This window comes from Tachypleus tridentatus, chromosome 10 (assembly GCF_004210375.1).
Source record: "Tachypleus tridentatus isolate NWPU-2018 chromosome 10, ASM421037v1, whole genome shotgun sequence".
Taxonomy (NCBI): Eukaryota; Metazoa; Arthropoda; class Merostomata; order Xiphosura; family Limulidae; genus Tachypleus; species Tachypleus tridentatus.
Window position 1 is genome coordinate 10665512 of NC_134834.1, and position 20928 is coordinate 10686439.

At 33.1% G+C, this 20928-nt stretch overlaps 2 protein-coding genes across 5 annotated transcripts in view; one reads left to right on the forward strand and one right to left on the reverse strand.

The window, feature by feature from the left end:
- The window catches only part of LOC143228741 (uncharacterized), a 36488-nt gene that overhangs the window by 11331 nt on the left and 4229 nt on the right, over positions 1-20928 (forward strand). For 3 of the 4 annotated variants that reach the window (XM_076460038.1, XM_076460039.1, XM_076460037.1), the window contains 9 exons: positions 2748-2821; positions 3497-3621; positions 9593-9696; positions 9980-10195; positions 13137-13199; positions 17385-17546; positions 17685-17798; positions 19815-19990; positions 20546-20682. In XM_076460038.1, coding sequence (XP_076316153.1) covers positions 2753-2821; positions 3497-3621; positions 9593-9696; positions 9980-10195; positions 13137-13199; positions 17385-17546; positions 17685-17798; positions 19815-19864 — 903 coding nt within the window. In that variant the 5' untranslated portion in view covers positions 2748-2752 and the 3' untranslated portion in view covers positions 19865-19990; positions 20546-20682. Of the gene's footprint in view, positions 1-2747; positions 2822-3496; positions 3622-9592; positions 9697-9979; positions 10196-13136; positions 13200-17384; positions 17547-17684; positions 17799-19814; positions 19991-20545; positions 20708-20928 lie in introns of those variants that run through there. The other variant, XM_076460040.1, reaches the window with a different exon arrangement.
- LOC143228739 (uncharacterized) overlaps positions 10236-20928 on the reverse strand; it is a 35875-nt gene continuing 25182 nt past the window's right edge. The window contains exon 3 of the transcript XR_013015441.1: positions 10236-10366. The gene's annotated coding sequence lies outside the window, so the exon portion shown is untranslated. The remainder of the gene's footprint in view (positions 10367-20928) is intronic.

The following is a 20928-nucleotide window of genomic DNA, read 5'->3' on the forward strand; positions in this document are numbered from 1 at the left end:
CAACCACTTACATTAGTTCAACTCTACAACTCCTCTTGTTTCAACCACTTACACCATGTTTAACTTTACAACTCCTCTTGTTTCAACTACTTACATCATGTTCAACTCTACAACTCCTCTTGTTTCATCTACCTTTTTCATGTTTAATATTACAAAATTTACAATCTTTAACTTTCTACAACCAGTAAGTTATGAGATACGCACGAGATATAATAAACAGTGACAGATGAACTAAACACCGAAGTGTTAAGGAACACATGTTTCTGCTTCAATTTCCCGGTTACGTAAGAATGTTGGGTCACGTGAAGTAGTCGGTTCAGATGTGATTGTATCATTTATTTGTGACGTAAAGCTATGAATAAATAATTTGTAGGAGATGCGTTATTAAAGCTATGAATAAATAATTTGTAGGAGATGTGTTATTAAAGCTATGAATAAATAATTTGTAGGAGATGTGTTATTAAAGCTATGAATAAATAATTTGTAGGAGATGTGTTATTAAAGCTATGAATAAATAATTTCTAGGAGATGTGTTATTAAAGCTATGAATAAATAATTTGTAGGAGATGTGTTATTAAAGCTATGAATAAATAAATTGTAGGAGATATGTTATTAAAGCTATGAATAACTAATTTGTAGGAGATGTGTTATTAAAGCTATGAATAAATAATTTGTAGGAGATGTGTTATTAAAGCTATGAATAACTAATTTGTAGGAGATGTGTTATTAAAGCTATGAATAAATAATTTGTAGGAGATGTGTTATTAAAGCTATGAATAAATAATTTCTAGGAGATGTGTTATTAAAGCTATGAATAAATAATTTCTAGGAGATGTGTTATTAAAGCTATGAATAAATAATTTGTAGGAGATGTGTTATTAAAGCTATGAATAAATAAATTGTAGGAGATATGTTATTAAAGCTATGAATAACTAATTTGTAGGAGATGTGTTATTAAAGCTATGAATAAATAATTTGTAGGAGATGTGTTATTAAAGCTATGAATAAATAATTTCTAGGAGATGTGTGTTTAAAGCTATGAATAAATAATTTCTAGGAGATGTGTGTTTAAAGCTTTCAATAGAACATTTCTTGTAGGTTTTTGTATATCATAACCCACTACGCTACTTTTTCTGGATATTTATATATTATAACCAATACTCTGATTCTTATGGGTTGTTCATTATGAACCAAACTTACACTTTAATATTTTTTTCGTTTCGATAAGACGATAATAAACAGTTACTAACTGAAATGTTCTGTTGAACAAACTACACGATGATAAAACACAACTCTATACAACAAAATGTAACTATCAGTAAAAAAAAACAAAACATTTAGTCTTGGTTTTTGTTTCTAAAGGACGATTTTAAAATAGTCCTAGAAATATCTGTAACAGAACTGTTTGAATAGTCCTAGAATTATCTGTTATAAAACTGTATAAACAGTCCTAGAATTATCTGTTATAAAACTGTATAAACAGTCCTAGAGATAACTGTGACAGAACAGTTTGAATAGTTTTAGAAATATCTGTAACAGAAGAGTTTGAATAGTCCTAGATATATTTGTAACAGAACAGTTTGAATAGTCCTAGATATATTTGTAACAGAACTGTTTGAATAGTCCTAGATATATTTGTAACAGAACAGTTTGAATAGTCCTAGATATATCTGTAACAGAACTGTTTGAATAGTTCTAGATATATCTGTAACAGAACTGTGTAAATAGTCCAAGATATATCTTTAACAAAACAATTTGAATAGTCCTAGAGATATCTGTAACAGAACTGTTTGAATAGTCCTAGAGATATCTGTAACAGAACTGTTTGAATAGTTTTAGAGATATCTGTAACAGAACTGTTTGAATAGTCCTAGATATATCTGTAACAAACTGTTTGAATAGTCCTAGATATATTTGTAACAGAATAGTTTGAATAGTCCTATATATATCTGTAACACAACTGTGTGAATAGTTCTAGAGATATTTGTAACACAACAGTTTGAATAGTCCTAGAGATATTTGTAACAGAACAGTTTGAATGGTCCTAGATATATCTGTAACAGAACTGTTTGAATAGTCCTAGAGATATTTGTAACACAACAGTTTGAATAGTCCTAGAGATATCTGTAACAGAACAGTTGAATAGTTCTAGAGATATCTGTAATAGAACTGTTTGAATGGTCCTAGATATATCTGTAACAGAACTGTTTGAATAGTCCTAGATATATTTGTAACAGAACAGTTTGAATAGTCCTAGATATATCTGTAACAGAAGAGTTTGAATAGTCCTAGATATATTTGTAACAGAACAGTTTGAATAGTCCTAGATATATCTGTAACAGAACTGTTTGAATAGTCCTAGATATATTTGTAACAGAACAGTTTGAATAGTCCTAGATATATCTGTAACAGAACTGTTTGAATAGTCCTAGAGATAACTGTGACAGAACTGTTTGAATAGTCCTAGATATATTTGTAACAGAACAGTTTGAATGGTCCTAGATATATCTGTAACAGAACTGTTTGAATAGTCCTAGAGATATTTGTAACACAACAGTTTGAGTTGTCCTAGATATATTTGTAACAGAACTGTTTGAATAGCCCTAGATCTGTAACAGAACTGTTTGAATAGTCCTAGATATATTTGTAACAGAACTGTTTGAATAGTCCTAGATATATCTGTAACAGAACTGTTTAAATAGTCCTAGATATATCTGTAACAGAACCGTTTTTGTCTTTATGTTCAGATCACATGTTTGTTCACCAATCAGGTTGTAGAATTTCTGAGGAAACGACTGCCACAGTGTTCGACCTGGAACAAGTAAGTTATTATATATATTAAAATGTGTTACTGATTTGTTTTTAAGTTTTTGTTTTATTTATTTACACTTAGCATTTCAAATTTCGGAGATTTATAAAACTACATCTGTTAGCATTATTTTTTCGAAGCTAAACATTCATTATAGCTTCATTATATCTTGTCACAAGATATGCATTACATGATATATACAGCTTATAATCTTGTTGAAATATAAATTCAAAATAAGTTTAACATTTTCGAAACTTCTAAATTAAAATTTAGGCGAGAAAACTGGATCGTTTTTAACAACTCTTTAGGAAGGATTTTTAATTGGTGATGTTCGAATAGTGTGAGGTATCTCACAGATATTTCCAGCTTATTGGTGATGTTGGGATAACGTGAGATATATATATCTTTTATATATCCATATATCTTTTATCTAACACATGTGTAGGAACTAAGTGCACCTAGCACTATCTTTTATCACAATTACACATACGATATTAGACCTGAAATATTAATTAACCAGTACACAATATCTTTAATAGATCGTAAGTTAACTAGACGACTCTGATTTATAGTAACGTGTTTCTAGTTTTAAACATAACCATTCCTTTAACTTCTTTCCTTATATTAATAATTCGAATGTTCTAGATTCTTTAGTCATGATTCTTGATATCTGTATTTTATCACTAGTTTTTAGGTGACTGGTATGAACTCTTCAAAACCAAATCAGGATTTACCCATTTGAATTCTGGGTTATGGCGACTAGAAATGAATGAAGCTAAGAAAGTAATTTTTACTTACGTCGCTGAAACAGAGTAAGTACTAATTATGTATTTAGTAAGTAGTAATTTTGTATTTAGTAAGTAGTAATTGTGTATAAAGATAATGTCTAATTAATGAGTGTTAATCATTTTAACCGTTCAAGTTCGCACTACCGTCTATAAGTTTGTGTTTCATTTCAATACAGGAATGTTCCCAGTAGTTATTGTAACAAAGTATCTGTTATTAGGACTGAAGAAAATTGTAGCAAAACAAAAGACGAGGGAAATTATCGACCTGACATTTTAACTTCAGCTTCACCCAAGCATTCTCTTCACATGTTAAAACAAAGCCTCAACACGTGTTTATATATTAATGTAAAAACTATAAACGCTTTAACCACAGTTATTGTTACAATGGTATGAACTGTTATCACAACAGTTATTACAATGGGCTTATCGCAACAGTTGTTGTTACAATGGGCTTATCACAACAGTTATTGATACAAAGGACTTATCGCAACAGTTGTTGTTACAATGGGCTTATCACAACAGTTATTGATACAAAGGACTTATCACAACAGTTGTTGTTACAAAGGGCTTATCACAACAGTTATTGTTACAGTGGGCTTCTCGCAACAGTTATTGTTACAATGTGTTTCTCACAACAGTTATTGTTACAATGGGCTTATCACAACAATTGTTACAATGGGCTTATCACAACAGTTATTGTTACAAAGGGCTTATCGCAACAGTTATTTTTACAATGGGCTTATCACAACTGTTATTGTTACAATGGACTTATCACAACAGTTATTGTTACAATGGGCTTATCAAAACAGTTATTGTTACAATGGGCTTATCACAACAGTTATTCTTACAATGGGTTTATCGCAACAGTTATTGTTACAATGAGTTTATCACAACAGTTATTGTTACAATGGGCTTATCACAACAGTTATTGTTACAATGGACGTATCACAACAGTTATTGTTACAATGGGCTTATCACAACAGTTATTGTTACAATGGACTTATCACAACAGTTATTGTTACAATGGACTTATCACAACAGTTATTGTTACAATGGGCTTATCACAAAAGTTATTGTTACAATGGACTTATCACAACAGTTATTGTTACAATGGGCTTATCACAACAGTTATTGTTACAATGGGCTTATCACAACAGTTATTGTTACAAAGGGCTTATCACAACAGTTATTGTTACAAGTGGCTTATCACAACAGTTATTGTTACAATGGGCTTATCACAACAGTTGTTGTTACAAAGGGCTTATCACAAAATTTATTGTTACAATGGACTTATCACAAAAGTTGTTGTTACAATGGGCTTATCACAACAGTTATTGTTACAATGGGCTTATCACAACAGTTATTGTTACAATGGGCTTATCACAACAGTTATTGTTACAGTGGGCTTCTCGCAACAGTTATTGTTACAAAGGGCTTATCACAACATTTATTGTCACAATGGACTTATCACAACAGTTATTGTTGCAATGGGCTTATCACAACAGTTATTGTTACAATGGGCTTATCACAACAGTTGTTGTTACAAAGGGCTTATCACAACAGCTATTGTTACAATGGACTTATCACAACAGTTATTGTTACAATGGACTTATCACAACAGTTATTGTTACAATGGACTTATCACAACAGTTATTGTTACAATGGACTTATCACAACAGTTATTGTTACAATGGACGTATCACAAAATTTATTGTTACAATGGACTTATCACAACAGTTATTGTTACAATGGGCTTATCACAAAAGTTATTGTTACAATGGACTTATCACAACCGTTATTGTTACAATGGACTTATCACAAGTTATTGTTACAATGGACTTATCAAAACAGTTATTGTTACAATGGCCTTATCACAACTGTTATTGTTACAATGGACTTATCACAAGTTATTGTTACAATGGACTTATCACAACAGTTATTGTTACAATGGACTTATCGCAACAGTTGTTGTTACAATGGGCTTCTCGCAACAGTTATTGTTACAAAGGGCTTATCACAACATTTATTGTCACAATGGACTTATCACAACAGTTATTGTTACAATGGGCTTATCGCAATAGTTGTTGTTACAATGGGCTTATCACAACAGTTATTGTTACAATGGGCTTATCACAACAGTTATTGTTACAAAGGGCTTATCACAACAGTTATTGTCACAAAGGGCTTATCACAACAGTTATTGTTACAATGGGCTTATCACAACAGTTATTGTTACAATGGGCTTATCACAACAGTTGTTGTTACAAAGGGCTTATCACAACAGTTATTGTTACAATGGACTTATCACAAAATTTATTGTTACAATGGACTTATCACAAAAGTTGTTGTTACAATGGGCTTATCACAACAGTTATTGTTACAATGGGCTTATCGCAACAGTTATTGTTACAATGGGCTTATCACAACAGTTATTGTTACAGTGGGCTTCTCGCAACAGTTATTGTTACAAAGGGCTTATCACAACAGTTATTGTCACAATGGGCTTATTACAACAGTTATTGTTACAATGGGATTATCACAACAGTTGTTGTTACAAAGGGCTTATCACAACAGTTATTGTTACAATGGGCTTATCACAACAGTTATTGTTACAATGGACGTATCACAAAATTTATTGTTACAATGGACTTATCACAACAGTTATTGTTACAATGGACTTATCACAACAGTTATTGTTACAATGGGCTTATCACAACAGTTATTGTTACAATGGACTTATCACAACAGTTATTGTTACAATGGACTTATCACAAAAGTTATTGTTACAATGGACTTATCACAACTGTTATTGTTACATTGGACTTATCACAACAGTTATTGTTACAATGGGCTTATCGCAACAGTTATTGTTACAATGGGCTTATCACAACAGTTATTGTTACAGTGGGCTTCTCGCAACAGTTATTGTTACAAAGGGCTTATCACAACAGTTATTGTCACAATGGGCTTATTACAACAGTTATTGTTACAATGGGATTATCACAACAGTTGTTGTTACAAAGGGCTTATCACAACAGTTATTGTTACAATGGGCTTATCACAACAGTTATTGTTACAATGGACGTATCACAAAATTTATTGTTACAATGGACTTATCACAACAGTTATTGTTACAATGGACTTATCACAACAGTTATTGTTACAATGGGCTTATCACAACAGTTATTGTTACAATGGACTTATCACAACAGTTATTGTTACAATGGACTTATCACAAAAGTTATTGTTACAATGGACTTATCACAACTGTTATTGTTACAATGGACTTATCACAACAGTTATTGTTACAATGGGCTTATCACAACAGTTATTGTTACAATGGGCTTATCACAACAGTTATTGTTACAAAGGGCTTATCACAACAGTTATTGTCACAATGGGCTTATCACAACAGTTATTGTTACAATTGGCTTATCACAACAGTTATTGTTACAATGGGCTTATCACAACAGTTGTTGTTACAAAGGGCTTATCACAAAATTTATTGTTACAATGGACTTATCACAAAAGTTGTTGTTACAATGGGCTTATCACAACAGTTATTGTTACAATGGACTTATCACAACAGTTATTGTTACAATGGACTTATCACAACTGTTATTGTTACAATGGACTTATCACAACAGTTATTGTTACAATGGACTTATCACAAAAGTTATTGTTACAATGGACTTATCACAACTGTTATTGTTACAATGGACTTATCACAACAGTTATTGTTACAATGGACTTATCACAACAGTTATTGTTACAATGGACTTATCACAACTGTTATTGTTACAATGGACTTATCACAACAGTTATTGTTACGATGGACTTATCACAACAGTTATTGTTACAATGGACTTATCACAAAAGTTATTGTTACAATGGACTTATCACAACTGTTATTGTTACAATGGACTTATCACAACAGTTATTGTTACAATGGGCTTATCACAACAGTTATTGTTACAATGGACTTATCACAACAGTTATTGTTACAATGGACTTATCACAACTGTTGTTGTTACAATGGACTTATCACAACAGTTATTGTTACAGTGGGCTTCTCGCAACAGTTATTGTTACAAAGGGCTTATCACAACAGTTATTGTCACAATGGGCTTATCACAACAGTTATTGTTACAATGGGCTTATCACAACAGTTGTTGTTACAAAGGGATTATCACAAAATTTATTGTTACAATGGACTTATCACAAAAGTTGTTGTTACAATGGGCTTATCACAACAGTTATTGTTACAATGGACTTATCACAACAGTTATTGTTACAATGGACTTATCACAACTGTTATTGTTACAATGGACTTATCACAACAGTTATTGTTACAATGGACTTATCACAACAGTTATTGTTACAATGGACTTATCACAACTGTTATTGTTACAATGGACTTATCACAACAGTTATTGTTACAATGGACTTATCACAACAGTTATTGTTACATTGGACTTATCACAACTGTTATTGTTACAATGGACTTATCACAACAGTTATTGTTACAATGGACCTATCACAAAAGTTATTGTTACAATGGACTTATCACAACTGTTATTGTTACAATGGACTTATCACAACAGTTATTGTTACAATGGACTTATCACAACTGTTATTGTTACAATGGACTTATCACAACAGTTATTGTTACAATGGACTTATCACAACAGTTATTGTTGCAATGGGCTTATCACAACAGTTGTTGTTATAATGGACTTATCACAAAAGTTCAAAGCAAACAAACTAAAAAACCAAATCCTTAATTTTTTTTCTACCACCAGAAGCAGTTTCGCAGCGCCCCCATACTTCAAATCTTGATTTAAAGTGGACACAGTTTCCTGCTAACAGGAAGTTGTCGATCACAGTGAGACCATAGGTGTTTTGTTTATCACTATAGAGCTATTTAATATTTGCTTTAGTGAAATATTAGATACACAACTGTTTCATTAGCTAACTTGCTGGCTGTCTGAACAGACTGTTTTTTAAAGTTAAATTCATATTAACAGAATGGTTTATTGTTTGTTTATATCACAATTCGGAAGGATTGTTTAATTGAAGTAAATATAAACAGTTACTTGTTGTCTGGTGACGCTCCAGTAAACAACTGATTTTGTTTAATTAAACTCCAAATTGAGTTAGATTCCAAGTTAGATGTTTCTTGTTAGATTAAACTCCAAGGTGAACTTTTTTTTTTTTAAATAACGTTCGGTTTACACACGACTTCTCTTTAAATTAAATTCCAAGTTAGATACTGACACTTGATGAATTAGATTACAAGTTAGATACTGACACTTGATGAATTAGATTACAAGTTAGACACTGACACTTGATGAATTATATTACAAGTTAGATACTGACACTTGATGAATTAAATTCCAAGTTAGATACTGACACTTGATGAATTAGATTACAAGTTTGATACTGACACTTGATGAATTATATTACAAGTTAGATAAACTATCACAAAGCGTATCTTAGGTCTTCGAACCTTGGACTTTCCAATATGTATTTTAGCACGTTAGCCACTAAACCATGGCCAAACTCAGTTTAAAAACTAGATTTTTTTCAGTGGTGAAGGTTGTTTTTCGTAATGAACTCATATTTATTGTTTACTCAATTATCTAATTCTTTATATCACAAATGTGTTAACCTCATCAGTCATCTGGCTGTCATTTTCACTGCTGTCTCGAAACTAAGGTTTAACTCACGAATATTTACATATACTAGCAGAGCCTCTGGTGGCAATATAATGAACTACGTGGTTAAGAAAACAACACTTTATTCTGATGCACGAGACGTGTCAAACACGTGAAGCAGCACATACGTCTGTTTCTTTATTTTGTCTCTAATCCTTTCTCAGTTTTCGTTTTTAGCACCTCAAGCGTTGATTGATAGTATAATATTCAAATCATTTCTTACGTTTCCGATTCCCGACTCACACACATTAATCACTTTAAACTTGCTATACCCGCAGAGATAAACACTGTATAAACCCAGTGAGAGGAGAGGTTCACCTAACCGGTAACAAACCCGGAGAGATTGTTCTGAAATATGTTCGATTCAACTCGAGAGTGGAAGGTGAGAAAAATGAATTTCTGATCTGTCTTACCAAAAGCTCTATAGAAAACAATAGAATGTAATAATATAGTTATTTAAGTTTCATAAAACATAACTTAAGAAAAAACATTTGCTAAGAAACTTACCGGTTTAACTTTCTAAACGTCAGTTAACAAAACATGACTAGAAAACCCAAAACACATCAATAAACAGTTTAGTGCTGTGAGATTCTGTGTGTTAATTAATTAACCACAAGAACAAGTCAAATTAATCAACAGTTGATTTCTTCTTCAATTTACAACAGAAAAGATTCAAGTGATCTATGTTGACGAACTTGTGGAAACGGCTGTTGTCTATGCTTGTTACCAATTTCTGTCGGAAAGAGGTCACTGTGACCACCAAGCTATGTATTCCGCTATTTGGTCACGCAAGAAATCATCGCAACTCCCCAGAGACTTGTCAGTGGTCACTACGAGGATGTGTATTGACCGTCGCCTGATGAACCCACAGCGCCCTCACAGTAAGAAATCGAGTTCCAGAAACATCACTGTGGAATTGAGTATCTTGGGTTTTCTTTCCTCTTTTATTCTAGTTTCTGTCCCCAATGAGAATGCGTCCAGGCTTCGGATTTACAATGTTAAAATTAGTGGTTCGATTCTCCTCGGTGGACACAGCAGATAGCTCGTTGCAGCTAAAAAAAAACACAAATACATGCTCCTGGTAGATAAATCTTTTTACGTACAACATACATAATTTATACAAATTTGTAACATTAAATAGTACAAGGTTTAATATGAAAAAAATTGCATATTTCTTAAATTAGATTTCATTTTCCGCGTACTGAACCTGTTGCAAAATAAGTTGTGGCTTCTTCACTCTTTGTATGGTGAACTGATTAAGAAGCGAATAGGCTTAGAATTTGTATTGTCAAAACCAGAGTTTTTAAACGAATCAGTTTCTCTCGTAATTTACAATCGTGCTTATATCATAAACTTAAAACTGTTAATTAAACTCTGTTTGATATTTATGAGTAGACAATTTGTTTGTTTGAAATTAAGCACAAAGCTACACAATAGGCTGTCTGTGCTCTGTTCGCCATGGCTATCGACAACCAGTTTCTGTTGTTATAAATCCGAAAACATGTCGCTGTTCCACCGGGAATGGGTGCTTACGTCAAAACCAACCAATACAAAGGAACACCTTTATACCTATATTAATAAATATAATAAAGCATCTAAGCACGCCCTCTACATTCCTACACTCAATTACACAACCACCCTCAAACATGTGGTCAGCTATCGGTCAGTTACTTTCTTTCTTTGTCAACCTGACGATGACCGAAGAAGGTCAAAATGTTATTCGCTCCTCTACATGAGCTTTCTCTACCCATATCAGTCGTTTTTACATATACAGTTAACTGTAGTTGTAAAACATAAAACATGAATGTTTTACACATTATTAGGGTTAGATGAGCAACTACGAGTGTATATTACTCACCAGATGTTATCTGTTTCAAGATAATTTATAAAAAGTATTAGTTATTTGTTGTTCATTCTACGACTATGTTCAAAACACTGAAGTCAGTAATCCCAAGTTTCACCCGGTTTCAGCTTACTGTGAATCTGGTGCTGGTATCCCAAACAACCTTGCCACTTGAGCCAAGAGAGCGTTGTAATGTGACAAACAACATCATTATTCGTTGGTAAAAGGTAACTTCATAGTTTGCGGTGGGTCATGTTAAATAACTACCTTTGGCCGTTCCTAAAAATTAGGAACGATTGTCCCAATTAGCTTTGCACAAAGTTCATCCAAACAGAAAAACTTTTATATATATAACAACGGCAGCTTTTGGTTAAGAAAATATTTTATGTAGAGGAGCGAACAACGTTTCGACCTTCTTCGGTCATCGTCAGGTTCACAAAAAAAAACAGCAGTTTTTACATATATATATTTCTCTACAAGTGGGTTTTCTATTTATATATTTCTCTACAAGTGGGTTTCCTATTTATATATTTATCTACAACTGGGTTTTCTATTTATATATTTCTCTACAAGTGGGTTTTCTCGTCATTACTGAGAAAGAACTTTTAGATCGGGCATATATAGCCGTGTAAATAAACGTGAGATGCAAACAAATGATTTTCAGGCTTAATTCACCAACTCAGCTACAGAAGAAAAGAACCATTCTACCATTCTGATCATGAAATATGAAAGATTTATTTAACTTTATTCCTACTGTCACTTACATGTGTTATTTAACTTCATTTCTATTGTCACTTACATGTGTTATTTAACTTCATTTCTATTGTCACTTACATGTGTTATTTAACTTCATTTCTATTGTCACTTACATGTGTTATTTAACTTCATTTCTATTGTCACTTATATGTGTTATTTAACTTCATTTCTACTGTCACTTATATGTGTTATTTAACTTCATTTCTACTGTTACTTAATGTGTTATTTAACTTTATTCTTTGTCACTTACATGTGTTATTTAACTATATTCCTACTGTCACTTACATGTGTTATTTAACTTCATTTCTACTGTCACTTACATGCGTTATTTAACTTCATTTCTACTGTCACTTATATGTGTTATTTAACTTCATTTCTACTGTCATTTATATGTGTTATTTAACTTCATTTCTACTGTCACTTACATGTGTTATTTAACTTTATTTTTTGTTTTGTGTCACTTAGATGCGTTATTTAACTTTATTCTTTGTGTCACTTACATGCGTTATTTAACTTTATTCTTTGTGTCACTTACATGTGTTATTTAACTTTATTCTTTGTGTCACTTACATGTGTTATTTAACTTTATTCTTTGTGTCACTTACATGTGTTATTTAACTTTATTCTTTCTGTCACTTACATGTGTTATTTAACTTCATTTCTACTGTCACTTACATGTGTTATTTAACTTCATTTCTACTGTCACTTACATGTGTTATTTAACTTCATTTCTATTGTCACTTACATGTGTTATTTAACTTCATTTCTACTGTTACTTACATGTGTTATTTAACTTCATTTCTACTGTTACTTACATGTGTTATTTAACTTTATTTCTACTGTCACTTACATGTGTTATTTAACTTCATTTCTATTGTCACTTACATGTGTTATTTAACTTCATTTCTACTGTTACTTACATGTGTTATTTAACTTCATTTCTACTGTTACTTACATGTGTTATTTAACTTTATTTCTACTGTCACTTACATGTGTTATTTAACTTTATTTCTACTGTCACTTACATGTGTTATTTAACTTTATTTCTACTGTCACTTACATGTGCTGTTTAAACTTATTCCAGTAAAAGTTAACAATTTGAAACTATAGAAGTTTACTGCTTGTTCAGAGTACATTAAAACGTGGAAGTTCTACACACCTTAAAATATAAGGTTGTATATCATTAAAACCACTCATGTTTTCTCTGTGTTTTCTTTCATCAGACTGTCAGCTATACAGATATGACCCAGATGACGAACTTGACAATGAACAAGATTGGAAACCAGGTAAGTGTTAAGTCACTTTACTACGTGTTTATTGGAAATCAGGTGTTAAGTCACTTTACTGTGTGTTTGTTGGAAATCAGGTGTTAAGTCACTTTACTGTGTGTTTATTGGAAATCAGGTGTTAAGTCACTTTACTACGTGTTTATTGGAAATCAGGTGTTAAGTCACTTTACTACGTGTTTATTGGAAATCAGGTTTTAAGTCACTTTACTCTGTGTTTATTGGAAATCAGGTGTTAAGTCACTTTACTCTGTTTATTGGAAATCAGGTGTTAAGTCACTTTACTACGTGTTTATTGGAAATCAGGTGTTAAGTCACTTTACTACGTGTTTATTGGAAATCAGGTGTTAAGTCACTTTACTACGTGTTTATTGGAAATCAGGTGTTAAGTCACTTTACTCTGTGTTTATTGGAAATCAGGTGTTAAGTTACTTTACTTTGTGTTTATTGGAAATCAGGTGTTAAGTCACTTTACTGTGTTTATTAGAAATCAGGTGTTAAGTCACTTTACTACGTGTTTATTGGAAATCAGGTGTTAAGTCACTTTACTACGTGTTTATTGGAAATCAGGTGTTAAGTCACTTTACTCTGTGTTTATTGGAAATCAGGTGTTAAGTTACTTTACTTTGTGTTTATTGGAAATCAGGTGTTAAGCCACTTTACTGTGTTTATTAGAAATCAGGTTTTAAGTCACTTTACTCTGTGTTTATTGGAAATCAGGTGTTAAGTCACTTTACTCTGTGTTTATTGGAAATCAGGTGTTAAGTCACTTTACTCTGTGTTTGTTGGAAATCAGGTGTTAAGTCACTTTACTGTGTGTTTATTGGAAATCAGGTGTTAAGTCACTTTACTCTGTGTTTGTTGGAAATCAGGTGTTAAGTCACTTTACTGTGTGTTTATTGGAAACCAGGTGTTAAGTCACTTTGATATGTGTTTATTGGAAATCAGGTGTTAAGTCACTTTACTCTGTGCTTGTTGGAAATCAGGTGTTAACTCACTTTACTCTATGTTTATTGGAAATCAGGTTTTAAGTCACTTTACTCTGTGTTTATTAGAAATCAGGTGTTAAGTTACTTTACTGTGTGTTTCTTGGAAATCAGGTTTTAAGTCACTTTACTGTGTGTTTGTTGGAAATCAGGTTTTTAATCACTTTACTCTGTGTTTGTTGGAAATCAGGTGTTAAGTCACTTTACTGTGTGTTTGTTGGAAATCAGGTGTTAACTCATTTTACTACGTGTTTATTGGAAATCAGGTTTTAAGTCACTTTACTCTGTGTTTGTTAGAAATCAGGTGTTAAGTCATTTTACTACGTGTTTATTGTAAATCAGGTTTTAAGTCACTTTACTGTGTGTTTGTTGGAATTCTGGTGTTAAGTCATTTTACTACGTGTTTATTGGAAATCAGGTTTTAAGTCACTTTACTGTGTTTATTGGAAATCAGATGTTAAGTCACTTTACTCTGTGTTTATTGGAAATCAGGTGTTAAGTCACTTTACTGTGTGTTTGTTGGAAATCAGGTGTTAAGTCACTTTACTGTGTGTTTATTGGAAATCAGGTGTTAAGTCACTTTACTCTGTGTTTATTGGAAATCAGGTTTTAAGTCACTTTACTGTGTGTTTATTGGAAATCAGGTTTTAAGTCACTTTACTGTGTGTTTGTTGGAAATCAGGTGTTAAGTCATTTACTCTGTGTTTATTGGAAATCAGGTGTTAAGTCACTTTACTGTGTGTTTATTGGAAATCAGGTGTTAAGTCACTTTAGTATGTATTTATTGGAAATCAGGTAAGTGTTAAGTCGCTTTGCTATGTGTTTCTTGTAAACCAGGTGATGGTTAAGTCACTTTAATATGTGTTTATTGAAAACATGGTCAGCGTTAAGCTGTTTTCCAGTTTACTCAGGTTGTTAAACAAGAAACTGGTATCGGAGCAGCATAATAACTGGAGGTTTTGGAGATGGACTTTGATAAGACGAAGGTGAAAGAATGAGTGGTTCCTAAGCCTAAACTCTTTATTACTCAGTAACAAGTATTTGTTATTAAGCGATATATCTAATTGACAACATTAATTAAAAACGTCATTTCAATTATTCAAACAGACTAGAATACCACTATGTCTGTCTTCGTTTCCTGCAGCTAACTCTTCTGCCCTGTTGAATTATGGGAGATGAAATACAACGTTTTATTGTATATGTTACGCAATATAACCTCCCACTTCAGACTCTCTTATCCATTGTTCTCTGACCTCAATCCATTAATTTGGTAAAATACAGGTCTTGTTAAGTATCTTCTTGCCTACAGCTATTTTATGGGTGTCAGTTATCTAGGAGGTGGAAGTTAAAAAGTCCAGGTCGATATTATATGCGGATTTGGCAAGGACCGTTCATCTGGACTTTTGTCGCGGTATGTAGATATTAAGTACCCTGATAAAAATATTTCTCTCTGTTTCACGAAGGTTTTAATAAAAAATATTCCTTTACACTAGTTTGTATGTGATTCGGTTTAGTCTGTGGATACGTCTTATATATTACGATCAGTGTATTTATAGTGAGAAGCTACTGATGTTATGTTTACCTGTAGCAACAACAGATGGCGCTTCACAAGTTGATAACGAATGATAGTTTCAGTAGCTTTCAGATGTGTGGTACTCTCAAGTTCACGCATGTACTGCTCTACGCTGCTATTCTACTCAGGATACAGACACTATCTACGTCACAGTTGGTCAGTCTTATAACAAGAAAGCTAGATGCGTGCTAAACACCTCAACTGGACTAGCATTAGTGAAAATCTCAACACGCCTTTACACCGTTTCCTTTTTAACACTACAGCTACATTTCCCACGAGAAAGCGTATGTGATATCAAAAAGGAATGATCAAGAACAACAAATAAGTAGAGCGAAAGAAACTTAGGCCTTTCATTCCCCAGTGTTTTACTTTAAAACGACATAGGCTCGTGCCCATAAAACCTTTGAAGAAAACAAAACAATAATTAGGTGAATTTCAAGAAATCACTCAATTAAATAAAGGTAAAACTTGTTAGTATTCATACACACTACAGTAAAATGTTTATATTCTTAGTTTCATGTTTCAAACCCTTGACGACACTTAGTTGTATGTAGCAAAATACTGGAGGCTCTTAGTAGAAAACTCAATGGTCTGTAGAAACATGGCAACTGTGTCCATAGTTTGTAGAAACATGTTAATGAATTTCATTGATTTGTAGAGATATGTTAATGGTTCTCAGTGGCTTGTAGAGAAATGTTAATGGTTCTCATAACTTGTATAGCATGTTAATAGTTTTCATAACTTATGGAAAAATGTTAATGAATCTCGTTGGTTTTTAGAAATATTTTGGTGGTTCTCATAACTTGTAGAGATATGTTAATGGTTCTCAGTAGCTTGTAGAAATATGTTGATGGTTCTCATAACTTGTAGAGAAATGTTAATGGTTCTCAGTGGCTTATAGAAATATGTTAATTGTTCTCATAACTTGTAGAGATATGTTAATGGTTCTCAGTGGCTTATAGAAATATGTTAATTGTTCTCATAACTTGTAGAGAAATGTTAATGGTTCTCAGTAGCTTATAGAAATATGTTAATTGTTCTCATAACTTGTAGAGAAATGTTAATGGTTCTCAGTGGCTTATAGAAATATGTTAATTGTTCTCATAACTTGTAGAGAAATGTTAATGGTTCTCAGTGGCTTATAGAAATATGTTAATTGTTCTCATAACTTGTAGAGAAATGTTAATGGTTCTCAGTGGCTTATAGAAATATGTTAATTGTTCTCATAACTTGTAGAGAAATGTTAATGGTTCTCAGTGGCTTATAGAAATATGTTACTTGTTCTCATAACTTGTAGAGAAATGTTAATGGTTCTCAGTGGCTTATAGAAATATGTTAATTGTTCTCATAACTTGTAGAGAAATGTTAATGGTTCTCAGTGGCTTATAGAAATATGTTAATTGTTCTCATAACTTGTAGAGAAATGTTAATGGTTCTCAGTGGCTTATAGAAATATGTTAATTGTTCTCATAACTTGTAGAGAAATGTTAATGGTTCTCAGTGACTTGTAGAAAGACGAAAACATCGTAGTAGACCTTTCTTGTGATTTCAAACTTAAAGTTCTGTCAGTGTGATAAAACATTCGAAACATCGACTAAGCGAACCTATTTTCTCAAATATTTTCAGACTTGTGTTTCCTACCCCTGAGAAGTGGGTTCTGCACAGATTCTCGGATGAACTATTACCACAACCCTACGTCTGGAGAATGTAAAACTTTTATATACAGTGGATGTGGTGGGAACGAAAATAACTTTTTCACTTTAAAAGAATGCCAAGAGACATGCGTCGGTAGGTGTCGCTGTAACGTAATACCGTAGAAGTGAGGTACAAAACAATAATATCCGTGTTTATATGATCTGTTCCACGTGTGAAATATTCATCCGGCAATTTCCTTCGGATTAAAATAAGTATTTTTTTATTTTTCAGACAAAACAGGAAAGTTTATGTGTTCTAATACAGCACCATGCGCATTAACATGCCCAGTGTGCTGCACGGAAAAGGAAGGGTGTGTCGAATGTGAATGTGAAGTCACAAAGCAAGGTAAGGCCCGATTCTCGGTTGTATAAAAAATCAGGTAAAAAAAAAGGTGAAAACTGTTTATATTTTTAGTATTGCAGTGACGAAGTGAAATTATTTCTGTAACATAACAAACCGTTGGACATTTCTCTTGTTTACAAGACATTATTTAAAATTCACGTCCGCGTCCAAAGTTTTGTGAGATGTCAGGAAATGTTTGCCGAGCTAGTAAAAGGTTTGGTTCAGTTTGAATTTCGCGCAAAGCTACTCGAGGACGAACTGCGCTAGCCGTCCCTAATTTAGCAGTCTAAGACGAGAGGAAGGCAGCTAGTCATCACCACCCACCGCCCACTCTTGGGCTACTCTTTTACCAACGAATAGTGGGATTGACCGTGACATTATAACGCCCCCACGGCTAAAAGGGCGAGCATGTTTGGTGTGACGGGGATTCGAAACCGCGACCCTCGGATTACGAGTCGAGTGCCTTAACCACCTGGTCATGCTAGTCCTCAAATAAAGCGAGACCTTTTAAATATAGAATGACAAATTATTCATCTTGTTAACACGACATTGATACGAAAAATTATTTCCTAAACGTGGTAAGAGAAGTATATCCTTTATTAAATAATCCAAACAGATCCTCATGCGACAAATTAGTATCATTGAAGTGATGTAAGTTTAGAGAGTACAATATTTAGGTTTTGAGATTATAGGAGATTACCTGCCCAGGACGGATTGTACTGGATTCTAAGCTTTTACAAATTTCATCTGCCCGAAATGAACAATGTTCCGATATCCTATCAATATTAAGTACAGCTATGTCTACAGACTATCCCATCAATATCAGGTACAGCTATGTCTACAGACTATACCAATAATATTAGGTACAGCTATGTCTACAGACTATCCCATCAATATTAGGTACAGCTATGTCTACAGACTATCCTATCAATATTAAGTACAGCTATGTCTACAGACTATCCTATCAATATTAAGTACAGCTATGTCTACAGACTATCCCATCAGTATTAGGTACAGCTATGTCAACAGACTATCCCATCAATATTAGGTACAGCTATGTCTACAGACTATCCCATCAATATTAGGTACAGCTATGTCTATAGACTATCCCATCAATATTAGGTACAGCTATGTCTACAGACTATCTCATCAATATTAGGTACAGCTATGTCTACAGACTATCCCATCAATATTAGGTACAGCTATGTCTACAGACTATCCCATCAATATTAGGTACAGCTATGTCTACAGACTATCCCATCAATATTAGGTACAGCTATGTCTACAGACTATCCCATCAATATTAGGTACAGCTATGTCTATAGACTATCCCAACAATATTAGGTACAGCTATGTCTACAGACTATCCCATCAATATTAGGTACAGCTATGTCTGCAAACTATCCCATCAATATTAGGTACAGCTATGTCTACAGACTATCCCATGAATATTAGGTACAGCTATGTCTACAGACTATCCCATTAATATTAGGTACAGCTATGTCTACAGACTATCCCATCAATATTAGGTACAGCTATGTCTATAGACTATCCCATGAAAATTAAGTAAAGCTATGCGTATATAACCCTCGTGTGGGTTTGCGTGAAATTTAAAAAGAAACGTTGCAGGCTGTACTGTCACTTCGGTACACGAAACGAACCGTACTGTTTTCCAAATTCTTCACCAGTAACAAAGTATGTAGGAAATGACGTATCCTTCAAAATCAAGTTCCCTCTTATCTCCCGACGCATTCCTCCAATGTTCAAAGTTCAATAGAGGTCTGAAGCTTTCGATACTTACATATTTGTCGACCTAATTCATTGGTTTTATTCCGGAAAGTTCTCTGTTAGATCCGGATATAAGGAAAGTTGAGTTCTTTGACTCTACACAGTGCAGTTTAGATAATACAGATCTAAAATATTTTTCTTGGGGACAATTTACTATCAAATTTATTTAATTTTGATTTTAAGGTCAATAAATAGACCGAATGGTGTCGAACTTTCTTTTATATTTTAAAGGTATGCGTGTACCGGAAAAAGTGGAAGGGAAGTTGTACCAGTTGAACTAGTTCCTCGCGCCCCAGAATGTAAAAGAGCTGATGAATGTAATTCTTCGTGTTCATTGGAGCATATACAGCAAGACTGTTTCATTTGCAAGTGCTCCGACAAAGGTTCGAACCCGGGACATAAACATGGTTAGTTAAAGGAAATTGAGATTTGAAATGACTTGGCTATGCTGTTTATTAATTTAACTTGTGTATAAAATACCTCGAGGTAGAAACAGCGTGTTTTTTTTCTTTACATATTTAGTAACTTACTTTAAGATTTACTTACAAACTTTCACTCATGACAGCCGATGTTAACGAGATTAAAAATAGAAAAGTAAACCTTATTTTACTTCAGGAGCTTTGAAAAAATTTCCAATCATATTCCATATTTTTATCATGATTAAAAAGGGTTTACTGACTGAACAACAATAAGTTTACGAACACACAACGTTAAAATACAGGGTTTGATTCTCTAAAAGAATACACAAACGCAACTTAAAAGATAAAATGTTTCATGAGTTTAGCCATTCAACTCGTTAAAAATACTTGACAGAGTAAAGCAATCTGGAAGTAGCAAAAAAAAAAATCATTCATATTGTATATAATTTTAAAATGGTATGCAGTATCGGTTCTCCATAGTAAAACTTTCTGGATACCGCGTACAGTTCTGTAAACAGGACAATACTTTCTTTTCCCACTCAGCACCAGAGACTGTCAACTTGCCGCATAAACCTGAGGACAAGATTCCTTATGACTCTGAATGTCAAACTTCACCATACGATTGTCCTCACAACTGTGCCGTATACGAGTTTAATGTTGGATGTTTTAAGTGTGACTGTAACGAATCCAGTGCAATCGAAGGAGGTAGGTTATATGGGACAGTTACATCTACTATTATATAGTGATTTTCACTTTATAGCGTATCTACATCAACTCGAACATGATTATACATTTCCGAAATCAAGCTCAAGTCCATCTCAAGCCCCGCACGTTTCAAAAGGAAGTTCACCTTTAGGTGTTTACTGGTTAGACCACGTATAATAACAATTATTATACGTCTACAGCGCCATCTGTGGTGAATTACA